Source organism: Tigriopus californicus, chromosome 10, assembly GCF_007210705.1.
Source record: "Tigriopus californicus strain San Diego chromosome 10, Tcal_SD_v2.1, whole genome shotgun sequence".
NCBI classification, from domain to species: domain Eukaryota; kingdom Metazoa; phylum Arthropoda; class Copepoda; order Harpacticoida; family Harpacticidae; genus Tigriopus; species Tigriopus californicus.
The window spans coordinates 2832215-2845388 of record NC_081449.1 but is presented as its reverse complement, the minus strand read 5'-3'; the positions used below and the strand labels follow the sequence as shown (position 1 = coordinate 2845388).

At 40.6% G+C, this 13174-nt stretch overlaps 1 protein-coding gene across 3 annotated transcripts in view; it reads left to right on the top strand.

Annotated features, from left to right (window-relative positions):
* LOC131887556 (uncharacterized) overlaps positions 1-12815 on the top strand; it is a 19556-nt gene extending 6741 nt beyond the window's left edge. Inside the window, exons 3-6 of one of the 3 annotated variants that reach the window (XM_059236168.1) lie at positions 1400-1618; positions 5139-5156; positions 7998-8407; positions 12316-12815. In XM_059236168.1, coding sequence (XP_059092151.1) covers positions 1400-1618; positions 5139-5156; positions 7998-8407; positions 12316-12711 — 1043 coding nt within the window. In that variant the 3' untranslated portion in view covers positions 12712-12815. Of the gene's footprint in view, positions 1-1399; positions 1619-5138; positions 5157-7997; positions 8408-9857; positions 10162-12315 lie in introns of those variants that run through there. The other 2 variants (XR_009374044.1, XR_009374045.1) reach the window with 2 other exon arrangements.
* The last annotated feature ends 359 nt before the right edge of the window (positions 12816-13174 follow it).

The following is a 13174-nucleotide window of genomic DNA, read 5'->3' as shown; positions in this document are numbered from 1 at the left end:
CAAATTAGTGTTCTTAAGGCTAACACAATTGGCGAGGCGAATATTTTGGTCAAAAATTACTTATCTGCTGCTGCTGCTTGCAATCCAATCTCAGCATTACAAATGATATGGAAAAAACTAAAACAAAATAATGGATCAACTGAACACGTTGTAAATAGTCCTAGGAAACGAATGGGAGGTTTTTCCACACTCGATTCCTACGGTAATCTTGGCAAACGCCTCCGCGAGCTTGAAGACCTTTGCCTGGTCGACAATGCTCGCATGGGATTGGTCCCAAGCCTTCAGCGTTTGCACTTTGGAAATGGTTTATGGTCGGTCAAGTGTAAGGGCGGCTTTACACTACGATGGAAAACCAGGATTGAATCCGGTTTGAGGATGGAATTGGGACTAGTGCTGGGGAGAGTCCAGCAGAGGACTCGAGTCTTTCACTGCACTCATATACATTTTTGTTAGCCAGTGGTAGTCCAAAATGCTCAATAAATTGCTCTGCCCATGATACCAGACGTTGGCTCACCCAAGCAAATTAAAATCAATCAAAAACTATGAAAGATATTGAGCATATTTTTTCGATTCCTTCTTTCTCGACTCACCTTTTTTGAGCCAATTAAATGGTGAGCTCATGCAAATTGTCATTTCCGAAATCTAGTGTCAAGTGCAAGGACTTTTTCCAATTGCCATCCACGGTCATTGTGTCTATTCTAAAACTAGTTCTAATGAGGTTTGTGCTCATTTATCATTTTCTACCCCCTTGTGGTCGCAATCGAATGGGTTTTCTGCAGGCAAAAGAAACCCAATCTACATGGTTTATTAAAGGGGCACTGGATTTAGACAGACTATCCTTGATAAAGGAGAAACGTGACTTTTCAATGAGGGCATATATGTACCAGACAATTGTCCCAAAGACTCTAATTCAAAAACGATATGCTAGCATTGGCTATTGGGGAAATACTGATGAACAGAGCTGTGCAAATGCTATAATTAGAGAGAATATAATGTTTTGTTGGAAAGAATGCACGGAATAATTTTAAACCAAGTTTTGTAGATGGATATAATTCGTCTGATGAAGATAAAATAAGGTGGATGCATAGAGAGAGAAAGGTCTTTACGGGAAGATGGACAAGAGTAGAAATGGGAATGACGTGTTCATAGAAGACTGGAGAACAAAGATATCATCGGAAAGATGTCTAGGGTCTAGGGTCTAGGACGTAACCTTAGACTTACAATTTCTCCAATTTATCAATAAAACTTCTATAGGATATTTGTGCTTGTTCCCACACTGAAGTTTTTCTTGTTTTGCTCTTGGGTTCGTTTGTTACTCAGTTTTACTGTCCCTGATATTGCAAAAAAGTTTTCTTTTCACTGATACCCTATTTAACTTCTATGAGGCTTTCGATTTCAGGTTCCTCTCTTGTATATGTTTATGTGGACAAATATTACAACAAAGATCATCGATTGGTGTTCTTTAACATGAATTCAGGTACTCCATACGAGGCATGTACATATGAAATGGACAACAGCCTGGTCCAGGACTTTGATGACCGCTTTCATGGTGGAAGCTTGTTACTGCTTGGGAACGCCCTTCATTTCTGCTTTCCATGGAGACAAGTTAAGTCACAAAGTGAGTATTCCCATTCATAGAGATCTACTCGTAGCAACAAACCAGCACCAGGGTTTACCTTTTGGTTGAAAGGAAATTTTAAGAATACTCGGAAATACTTTATGTAGATTGATTGGCAATCAAGGAGAATTTAATGGAGGTAGGTGTTTTCCTTTTTGAAAAGCATACAAATGCCCCAAAACACTTGTGATCAAGTGCAACTGAAAGACACAGAAATGAAATGCAATGCTACATGAACCATTCCTATCATGGGTATACGAACTGAAACTCTAATTTTTAATCCTGTAACAACGAACTATTTATTAACCCTGAAAATTGCGAGTGCACTCTCAAAATTTGTAGATGACGCCATCTTCCTTTCCTGCTTCAATCTCCCAATAAGGGCCCTTATTTGCAACGTCACACAACCCAAAGAAAACGGGATGAGGCGCGGTAGATTGCTAAATAAACTGCTCTTGCCTTGCCTTGAACGCAATTTCTTTTCCGGACATTATGTGACTGTTTTTTTTTAATTAGCTAAAAAGGGCAAAAATGCTGTTTTTCGGACCTCCTTACCACTACTTGGAATGGAATCCCAACAGTTCAAGACGAGAAATTTATTTATTTTACTTAACTTTTATTTATATGTATTTTTTGACAGGACTTCTGCACCAACTTTAAACATTTTTCGGTTTCATTGTCCATTTAGTTTGCTTTAATAAACTGGGCAGGTATTCGTCAGTCCACCTAGACCAGATTTTTGTCGACAATTCCTTGCATATAATTAAGGTGCTCGCGTGGGTTCTTGGACGCATACAACCCAGGAGGGACAGACACATTGCTCTTTGCATAAGAAAATGGATAGGGGTAAGGGCTCTGGAGTCCTTTGGATCCGTGCTCTCATAAGTTAGGGGTCGAGAATTTAAAAACCCATCACTTCACTCACTGCCCCCCGTAGCTCATGCTCTCTCAAGTGGCGACGGGCTCCTTGCTCTTCTTCTAGAATATTAGACAAGGCACGTTTTGCTGACTTAATCAATGATTCATGGATTCCCCCCCAATGGAGAGCACCGGGTGTTGAAATTTTCCGCAGAATGGTTGAGGTCCCAGGGTTAGTTTTGGCCCAGTTCCTTCAACAGGGACCTTGCTCCGATAAAATTCGTCCCGTTATCGCAATAGACCATGTGAGGCTGACCCCGTATGTTGATAAAGCTTCGAAGGCAATTCATGAAATCCTGAGTGGACATCGAGGCACACAGTTCAATATGGACCGCACGAGTTGTCATCATGCAAAGATGGCACCCCATCTCTTCTCCAATTTATTTCTTGACACCAATATCTCCATGGGTCCAAAGAGGTCCATTGAGGTATTATAAAACGGGGCTCAGCCACAGCCGTCCGTTCCTTTGGTAGGTCTGCCATTTCTTGGGTGGCTGTTGGCTAGAGATAGTTGGCAAAATCTACATAATCGGCACGTCTGCTTCACTGCTTCACTACCTCGGAGAACCCAGTACTTTTGCCGAATTAGAGCTAGGCCATGATTTATTCCTGTGGTGGTGTTTTCTCATGCTCCTCTTTGAGGATGAGCTTACTTATGGAGTTCTTGGGACAAATGATCACTGGAATGTTTTTGGTCATATGGGAGTTGTGCCTGCTCAATCTCCCCCTCGCACGCACGAGGCCCTCATGATCAATGAATGGATATTACAGGAATTGAGGCATTATTTTTATCTCCAAGTGTCCATGCTCCATGGGCGTTGTTTGTTCATGTGATTATAAAAGAATACGGATCTTGGTGACGATGTGACAATTTCCATCCACTCAATGTGTAAACAAATGATTCCCTGTAAGTTGAGATCCCAGTTGAACATTTTAACGTCAATCCTTTGGGGAAGGGCGTCTTTCTAAAATTGATTTGGCAAGAAGCTATCATCAAATTCCAATGGCCAAGGAGGATATCGCAATGACCGTGATAAGCACATTTTTTCAAGCTCTCCAAGATGCCGGGGTGGTCTTTAAGCCGACAAAATGCTCATTGGACGTGTCAAAGCTGATTGTTCTTGGGCATAACGTCTTGGCTAAACAAAGTGTTGGCCACTGGGCATAAGTGGGTGCATGCAGTGAGGGATTGTTCATATGATTTCAATTGCTTGAAAATAGTTTTTGAACCACCATCATTCAATGAAAAAATGCAAGTACAATTGAGATTTGAACTTAATTGAGACCTTTTTCGTCATTTGATGTAGGGTTTGGCTGAATTGGTACAAAACATATTGATAGCTTGGTTTGTTGGAAGGAGAAACATTGCTTCTTGAGTTTTTTTCCGGCTCATTGTTTCACCCTTGCATTGACTTTGTCGCTAGCATTGAGATGACGCATCTTTCCTTTCAGAATCTTTAGTAAGGGCCTTGCCGGTCTTCTTTTTAACTGTTTGGACGTCGTTGGGGTGCACTTGAGGTGCTCTGTTACTTCCTTGGTGCAGGTAGTGAGAACAATTACTGCCTCATATCCCAGTATTTGCAAAATGAAAAACTGTTACTCCTGCCAATCCAATATGTCTTGACTCCGCCTGAACCTTTGGAAATACGACACGCAGTGGTCGGGAAGGTCAGCCATTTTCAATTCACCCATTCGGCTCCAAGAACTTGACTATTTTAGAACCTCCAGACTTTTATCAATTGTCTTAATTTTGCCAGTCTCGTTTATCACTGACAATTTTAGTACCATCAATATTTCTCCTAAAAAAACCCTTGAAAACAAGCCATCGGCTAAAGGGGTTGCTGGGCGTTGTGATTACAACAACTACGTTTATCTTATTCCTATCACAGCAGCCCAAAATACATACATACATACATACATACATACATACATACATAATGAAGGAAAGGAAGATGACGTCAGGGTCAAATTTCGGAATGTCACTTGAACCTTTAAAGCTTAATAGTTCTTTGTCAAGGGATTGAATTAGAGTTCCAATTCAATTATTCATGAAAGAAATGGTTCATTGGCATTACAATTTTATAAATTGTCAGAGTTTTAGTCATTAACACGCTTAAAGCATACTTTGTAGCCGAAAAAAGCTGCTCTTGAACTTCATTTTCCTCCGTTAGAATTGTCTGTTCTTGCAAAATACTTTTTAAGACCCAAGAAAAGGTTTTTTTTGTTTTTTTTTTACTGATTGTTTTTAAGTACTTTACTGCATTGAAAAGTACCTCACTGACCTCCAAAACTTTGTATTGGCATCATCCGACAGCTGCTACCTAAAGAAGTCAGGAGGAGAATAGAGAGCTTTTCTTGTCTTAACTGCATTGTGAAAACGGCCGAACTTGGGGAAAGGTGAATAGAAACAAACTATCTACTTGGACTTCTATTCAGTACTTTCAATTGGAATCCAAAGAACCGCTCTACTCTAAAACTTGAAATATAAAGCCTCAAAACTGTCACGAAATCATTCTCAACAATTTCAGTATCATATGCAAACAGTACTCTTGATAATAAAATATTGATTATAAACTAATGTTTCGGATTTTTCCAATTTCAGACAATACTATGGGAAGTGGTAAGTTCATTCAAGAACATCTGGAATATGGACAAGCGAGAATCAAAGTTCCGAAATCATGTCACGTATCATATTCTACTTCACATAAGACTGGCCACAATTCGGCACAAAAGCGTAGCTCGATTTTCAGTTGGATATAACGGCTAGATAGTATGAAGGTTTTACCCCGCCCTCTAATGCAGTGCAAAACAGGGCACATATTAGGGGCCCTTTTGAGGAAATTGAGTACTAGAAAAGGACTAGCTCATTCATATTGTGCCATGGTATGCGTTACGTTTTGAGAGGGCACAAGGTTTACCGCTATAGACTTTGGGACAAAATGAATAATGAGGAAGTGGTATTTTGTCCAAATTTCCTGCAAAAGAATACCATATTTGTCACGAGCAAGCTCACCGAGGTCCCGGACCAAACCCCTGCTTTGAGGGAAACCCCTGTCCCGTCTACGAGAGGTTGAGTGAGGTAGTCAGGAGGAAAACGACAACTGAACCACGAGGATATTTGTTTGGCCAATGTTTCGTACTTTTAGATTAATATACAACGTTCGATAATCTGAGTGCTTTTCGATCCTATTAACTCTATTAGGCACACTACGTGTCTCGCCGCAAAGCCGATGTGGAGGACACGATAATATTGATGTCAAATAATCTGATAGCTTAATTTTTTGCATATTTCAATAATGTTGTTGAAGATTGTCGTGATTGTTTCAAACTTGTGGTGGTTTGACTGTTGGAGGATTCAGGGTTTTGTTGCCTCCTGGCCTGGGAAATTCAGCATCGCCCACAAAATTGCATTTTCTGTATCCTGATCTTAATTCCTGTACAAGTTTGAAATGATTATGCCTATTGGCTATGCTTTTTGGATGAGTGCAATATTCAGTCCATTCTTAACTGTTTTTTATTGTTGCAAGATATTTTCAGTAAATAATGAACTATGAAATAACAATAATAACCTTCATTACGACTCTTGGTCATATTGGACTAAAAATTGCATAAAATCGTCTGCAAAAACATCATATACAAGAATGAAGGAATGAAGTGATCAAGAATGATGCATTAGTTGACTAAATAACATACGTCGAGATCACGTTCTAGGGTGGGCTATAGAGATGTCCCAACAAAGCGAAAAGCTGCATGTTATAGAACTGAAGTTACTGGTAGAGCAAAACGCCTTGCACAAACACCTAGCCATGTCTCGCTCATCTTTTCTCATTTATTGAATACTACTCTCCAGGACCACTTGAACCTGATATTGATGGACAGCTTCACATGCAGACTTCTAGCAGATCCCGAGGACGGAGTAGCTGGGATCGATAAAAGAAACATACCCAAGAATTCCTGAAGGGAACCAACGGTCTTGGGTTCAGGGAACGCTTTGATTGCTTCCACTTGCGTATCAAGAGCACGAAGAAAAAACTTGAAAGTTTTTTAAAACATTCCGTGCGTTATAAACGTATTTCTGAGAATTGAATTGAGACTGAGAACTTTGTATCTGGGGATGATGGAGGTCAAAATTCTTTGGAAAGAAACCCAGGATTTCGTGCCTTCAGCCAACTTTGAGTCAATCTGGACCTGTGCCCTGAACCTTGTAGCTAAAAATGAAAATAATATCAAAATAACTTCCAACATTATTCCTAGTTAGCAGATCTTTGAGTTGCTAACTCTGCATCAGCGATCACCATTTTGAACATCCTTAATATTTAGTGAAAAAGATAACCTCAGTTCATTAACACAAAAACAATAATGTCAGAGCGTAGAAAATGTTTTGCAGAACAAATTTGTTCAGAAAATTAAGCTTTTCAAGTTTCTTGAAAGTAATAGTAAGTCAATTCTTCTAAAATTAACCATCCACTTAATGACCATTTACCACATAAATCATGAAAACATCTCAAGATGTGTCTGATTTTTAGAGGAGAAGTTTATTACACAAACAAAACTGAGTTCCAACATGTGAAATAGAGTATCTTAAAAACTTTGCAATGATACAATGATAAAAGAGCTATTTAAGATGGATGAAATACGGAATACATCAGCATAAGGTTGGTAATATGTCTGCAATCTATTTCAAACCAACATGTACTTTTTTGCAAAAGGATTTGAAAAAAAGTTAAGTGGTGAAATTTCACATGTTTTCCTAAAATTGACCAGAACCCTTAAAAACTATGATGAATTTTCACAAATATTAGCATTTTGTTGCTCAAATGGCTGAAAGTACATTATGAATTGCAGAACAATGTAAAATATTGGAGTTAAAATTGCAAAATTTGCAGAATCATCTAACATGTACAAGCTTCTTTGGCAAAATTTGCAAAATTTATAAGATGCTGGTTTTGGCCTTAGTTATTACTTCTTTTACCTGACCACACCTCCTGAGTGCGCTGAGCATTATTTCGGCCTAATTTGACCAAGTTCATCAATTCGAGAATATCTTGTGGTTCTATGAAACTTGAAGTTGGCCAAAGTGAAATGTGAAGGAGGTACGAATTATCGAATCCGTTTGCAGTCCATATCTCTAAAAGTCTACAGTTGGGATGGGGTGTCCCCAAAAGTACATGGGTGCCAATAGGGTTTAAAGGAGATGAACTGTCCCCTGGAATCACCGATTTCAATTTTATCAGGAATTTCAAAACACTTTTGGAAAATATTAAGAAAAATGGAACGAATCCGGCCATAGTTTTTAACACTTGTATTATGTTTTGTAACTGGCAAAAAGTCCGAATTTGTGTCTCAAAACTTCCTCTTTTTCGCCCAATACCTCCTCATTTTTCCTTTTTTCAGACTCCTCGATAGAGGAGAGGAGGCGCACGAGGCCTGAAGTTGATGATAAAAACTTTCTCAATTTCAGACCTATCAATTGGTGCTTGTTATATTGTAAAACCTGGCCAGCATTCTTGGACCAAGGTTGTCTTATTTCCCGATAACACCCGCCAAGGAGCATTCACTTTCAAACTGAATGATACCACGATGTGGATATTGGGCGGTGCATCTGACTCGGAATACTATCTTAAGAACAACAACATCCGTCATGGCACTACAACCCGAACCACCAAGTTTTACCATTACGATGGAAGTTCTAGTCAAACCGTCGATGGTCCTGATCTTCCAACCAAGTTTAATCTCCCCGAGCTATCATGGCTGAATGAAACACATGTCATATTATTTGGATACGCGGAAGACGCAGCGGACGGCCAAAAGTATTTCATTAGCAGGTGGCCACCGACCGAATTTTCGTGGTCAACTCATTTAAGACCCAATGTAAGTGTGATAAGTGCAATGTCCCATCCAGACCAAAAGCTGCACTGACTCGAATGTGTGTTTTGTGTGGCCGAGAAATGTTTAGTCTTACTCACTTTTCCATTTGTTGCAATAGCACCTTTGAACCCTTTTAAAACGCAACAGAATCGTTTCCTTTCATAAGGAAAGTCAATTGCCGTCAAAAAAAAGAAATGCAGTTGCGGTGCTTTATTTGGGTTACTTAGAGATGCTGTATATAAAGAAGGATCCCCCAAGGTCCTGGAAGGTTCGTTCGGATTGGACAGTTTTCTTGGGTCTCTCGCTAAGACAAGGTCCCACATTTTGTGGCCAAATATGGTCGTCCAAAAATGAGATTCAGGATGCAAAATTACTTTTTTTATTGACAATACTTTACATGGAAAAGATTGCCATTATTTAGCACTTCCCTAGGGTCATTTTCGAGCCAGGGTCTAAAACAAATAAGTTTAGTTTTGCATCAGAAAGGCTAAAGTTAAGTTAATTTGCGCTGAGTATTCTAGTCAGGTTGGCAAAGACTTCTTTTTAGGGGTTTTCCACAACATCAAGGATGATCATGTAGTAAGTTGGTAAAAAAAAACTCCCATTCCTAAGGGCGACTTTTCAATTTGATGGAAAACCAGGATCGAATCCGGTTTGAGGAAGGAAATGGGACTAGTGCTGGGGCGAGTTCGGCATGGAACTCGAGTCTCTCCCTGTACTCAAGTCGAACAAAAAGACTCATATTGCTAAATTTAAATCATACAAAGAGATTTTTTCACAGATGCGGGCTTGAGTCTTTCAGCAAGGATTCGGACTCGAGAGTGGACTCGCCCCAACACTAGTCCTACTTCCATCCTCGAACCGGATTCAATCTCGGTTTTCCATCCTAGTGTGAAGCCGCCCCTAGTGCTTCGTATAGGGGATGTCAAGTAAATGAAATTCAAGGAAAAAGGTGGTCCGGCATTCTGATTTTGGGCATTTTGGGGAGAGAGAACTAAGACAAACATCACAGTCAACTCGCACCATTTGCCCATTGAAATCCATTTACGACCCAAACAAGTACGAGGAATAAATCGTCGGAACAAGGTTCCGTGAGGCAGATTTTAAGGCATTGCGACATTTTAAAGTTTGACAACTGAATAGGATTCATCTTGGTGGGCCATTTTTCACAAAAAACCGGCGCAAAGTGAACCAACTTTTCCCTTTTTATGGCGTTCACCCAATGGAGTGCGGGATCAGGAAATGATTTTGGAATCATGCCTAGTGTAATCAAATCATGCCAGGAAAGGATGAAGCCTCAAACATCAGGAGACACATACGACGTAATTAAGGCTTTTCTGATATTCTGGTGATGAGCATGTTGCTCATGCTCTCTCATTGTAAATTGTCCATCCAACTCCTTGTGTGTGACGTGCACCCATAAATATAGAACATGACGCAGTTGGTTAACCAGCTGTGGCCCTCTGTTCTCTAGTGTTGCTCTCCCCAGTGTAAGGGGATGGAGTGTGTGACTCGTCCTCTGTGGGATTGAGCATGGAGGCAGTGGCATGACCTCGTAACCCCTTGTGGGACGACCTTGTGCATCCATGGGATGGCCTTGTGACCCTTGTGGGACGGCCCGCAGCCTTGTGTTGGGACGGCCCCGTAACCCCATGGGACGGCCTATAGCCTTGTGTTGGGATGGCCCTGCAACCCCATGGGTCGGCCTGTAGCCTTGTGTTGGGCAGATCTGAATGGACCCGCTCAAACAAGGTTCCGTAAGACAGATTTTTAAGGCATTGCGAAACTCTAAAGTTTGACAAGTCAATAGGATTCATCTGGGTGGCCATATCGCAAAAAAAACTAGTTGTACAAAGAGCGGCGAGGGGCTGGGCAGCTCCATCAAGCGTATTGCTAGAAATCTCCCTGATAATAATGTCAGGATCCTCTTCCGGTTCCATGACGGGTCCATGGCTTAAGGCGTCTGCTAAACAATGCGATTTTCCCTTTACCCACTCCATCGTGAAAACAAATTAGGAAAGTTTTAATCCGTTGTAAACGACGGTTATCAATAGCATCTAGGTTTGTTCCCTGTGCAATACCTAATAATGGCTTATGCTTGGTGACAATTACAAAATGCTCCATTCCCAGTAGATGCAGTCTGCACTTGTGCATAGTCACTGGGCTGCAAGGAGCTCAAGTTCGAAGGTAGCATATCTCATTTCGGCATCTGATAGGCATGTTGATCCACATTGAACGATCCTCCAAGCCATATTGTGGGCTTGCATTAAGATATAGCCTTAGTCACAGAGTCTTGATGCGTCAGTGAGTAATTGGGTGGGTAACGTGGGAATGTAATGAGCAACAATGGGCATAGATCTTTCCATTTTTGTTAATTCAAACGAGTTTTGATGGTCTTCAAGCCACTGAAATTGTTTTTTTTTGGGGGGGGGGGGGGAAAGGAGACCCTGGAGTGGTGCCGCAGGTTCTGCGATTTGTTGAGAAAAGGACGCTAATTGGTTCACACCCCACGATTCCGAAAAAGCTACGTAATTCAGAGATGTTTGTCGGTGTTGGGAACTTTAATACAGTTCGCTTTTTGATGGATCAGGTCGGACGCCATCATTACTTTCAAGATTCCCCCAAAATTCGATCTCAGAGCAGATCAATTTTTTTTTTCAGAGTTAGGGTTATCTAGTGTTCTCTACACCGTTGGAGGACTTGCTGAAGGTTTTGATAAGGCTCTGGAAGGTGGTTCCATAGCAGAGGCAGTCGTCAACCACTTTTTAACGTGGCTATCTTCTAAGGCTGGGTCACCATGGAGACAATGTTCCTGACAATGATGGCCCATTGGTGCCCTGGTAAATTGCTTACGCCCCATGGTGTAAGAAATGTCAGTTTTCTCCTCTCTTCATCAAGTGGATCTGCCAATAATCCTTAGTGGCATCAAGTTAAGCAAACCACTTGGCATCAGCGGGAATTGAGGTAGTGATATCTGAAGGACTTGGGAAAGGGTGTATTGGCCGTTGCTGCAACATAAGAGACCAATTATGTGATATCTATGTGAATACCCGAACCCAGTACCATTATCAAATATTTTCAATTATCATACATAAATCCAACGGTGTCGTGTAGAACTTGTCACTTCCGGCATATTGATTCCACTGGGAGTACTTGCTTCCTTTGGTCAAGTGCATATGGGTAACGCCCAAATTAGTACCATGTTCTGGGTATTCATTTTGCAGTTTTTCTTCCTTTTCCATTGATTTTAACACTCAAAGGATGAATTGACGGCCATATTGCAATGTTTGGTCAGAGCCAACTGCACCATGTGCTGTTCTCACGCAAAATCTCTTTGTATGGTTTAAACTAAGCAATATGAGTCTTTTTGTTCAACTTGAGTACAATAAAAGACTTGAGTTCTCTGCTGGACTCGCCCCAGCACTAGTTCCACTTCAATCCTGGCTTTCTATCGTAGTATAAAGCCGCCCTTAGAATGTGTGTGCATCCATCTTGCCTTAAGAAATAAAGTGTTTGTTAATTTCTTTGTTTTGATTTCATTAATGGGTAGAACAATACAATGATACATTTGTTTGTAGTATCCTTAAAAATATTTTCAATGGTGTTTGTAATGAGAGTACTATTTCTTAGACAATGCATAATTCAAAAAGTTTTTGGAAACTTTTTTGTTTTTCTGTTGGTTTGCTTCACGAAGTGGAGCCAAATCTCGAGCGTCTCTGCCTTAAAGGCCGTTGTCTGGGCAGATTAGTTAAAAAATACCTCAAAATGTGATGGTTCAGGCAAATTTTATCACCTGGATTTTGAATCAACGAGAATAACGTCTTTTGTCGCAGTTTAATTTTCAAACACGTCTCAAGCATGATCCCAAAACAGGTTGACTATTAACACTTAAATCAATATGATTATTTCAGGGAGTCAATATGCCGTCTGACCGGCGACCTTCCGCAAAATTGTACCCACTCAATGGCAAGCCACAGCTCTTGCTTATGTCAGCTACAAGAGACCCTTGGATCATTGACCCAGATACACTTGAGTGGACGGAAGCACCTCTATATCTTCATCAAAATGATTGTCCTTGGCCGTATATCCACTACAGTAAGGGTGACGTCTTGCTGGTTAAACATGAAACTTGGGGACATTTGTGTCTGTTTGATGGGGAAAATGGCACTCATCGAAATCCGGACAAAGATTTCCCGAACAACTTCTTTATGCCAGTACTATCATACCTCGTAATCTATTTTGTTCGTGATAAAAATTGTAGACAGGGATATTTGCACTTGATATTTAATATATATATATTTGATTGAGATAATTGCTTGATTTAGTTGGACTTTCCGTCGATCTCTAAATATACTTCTTGAATTGCTCCAAATTTAAACGAAAAAGTAAGAAACAAACCAAATAAAGGCCATGGAAGGATTCTGGGATCATGTTCAGATTGACCATGGCAGACCAACTTACAAGCATGATCTCCACATCTGGGCTCATGTACGCCACCACGTCAGTCTCATGTGCAACCATTTCAATGTTAGAGACAATTACCCCATTGCATATCCAAAAGGGACCAATTGGTTGCCTTGATCTGTACATTTGTCGACTTACACACAAAACGTCCACGTGGGCTTCGCATAGGCCTCCACACGGTTCTCCGCGGCTTTCAACTCATCCTCCAAATTCGAAAATTACCAGCTCGTCCAAGAATTGGAATCCACAGCATTCTGCTCACACACACTAGCTGTTAAAGTAGACACGACTTGGTTGGCCAAATGA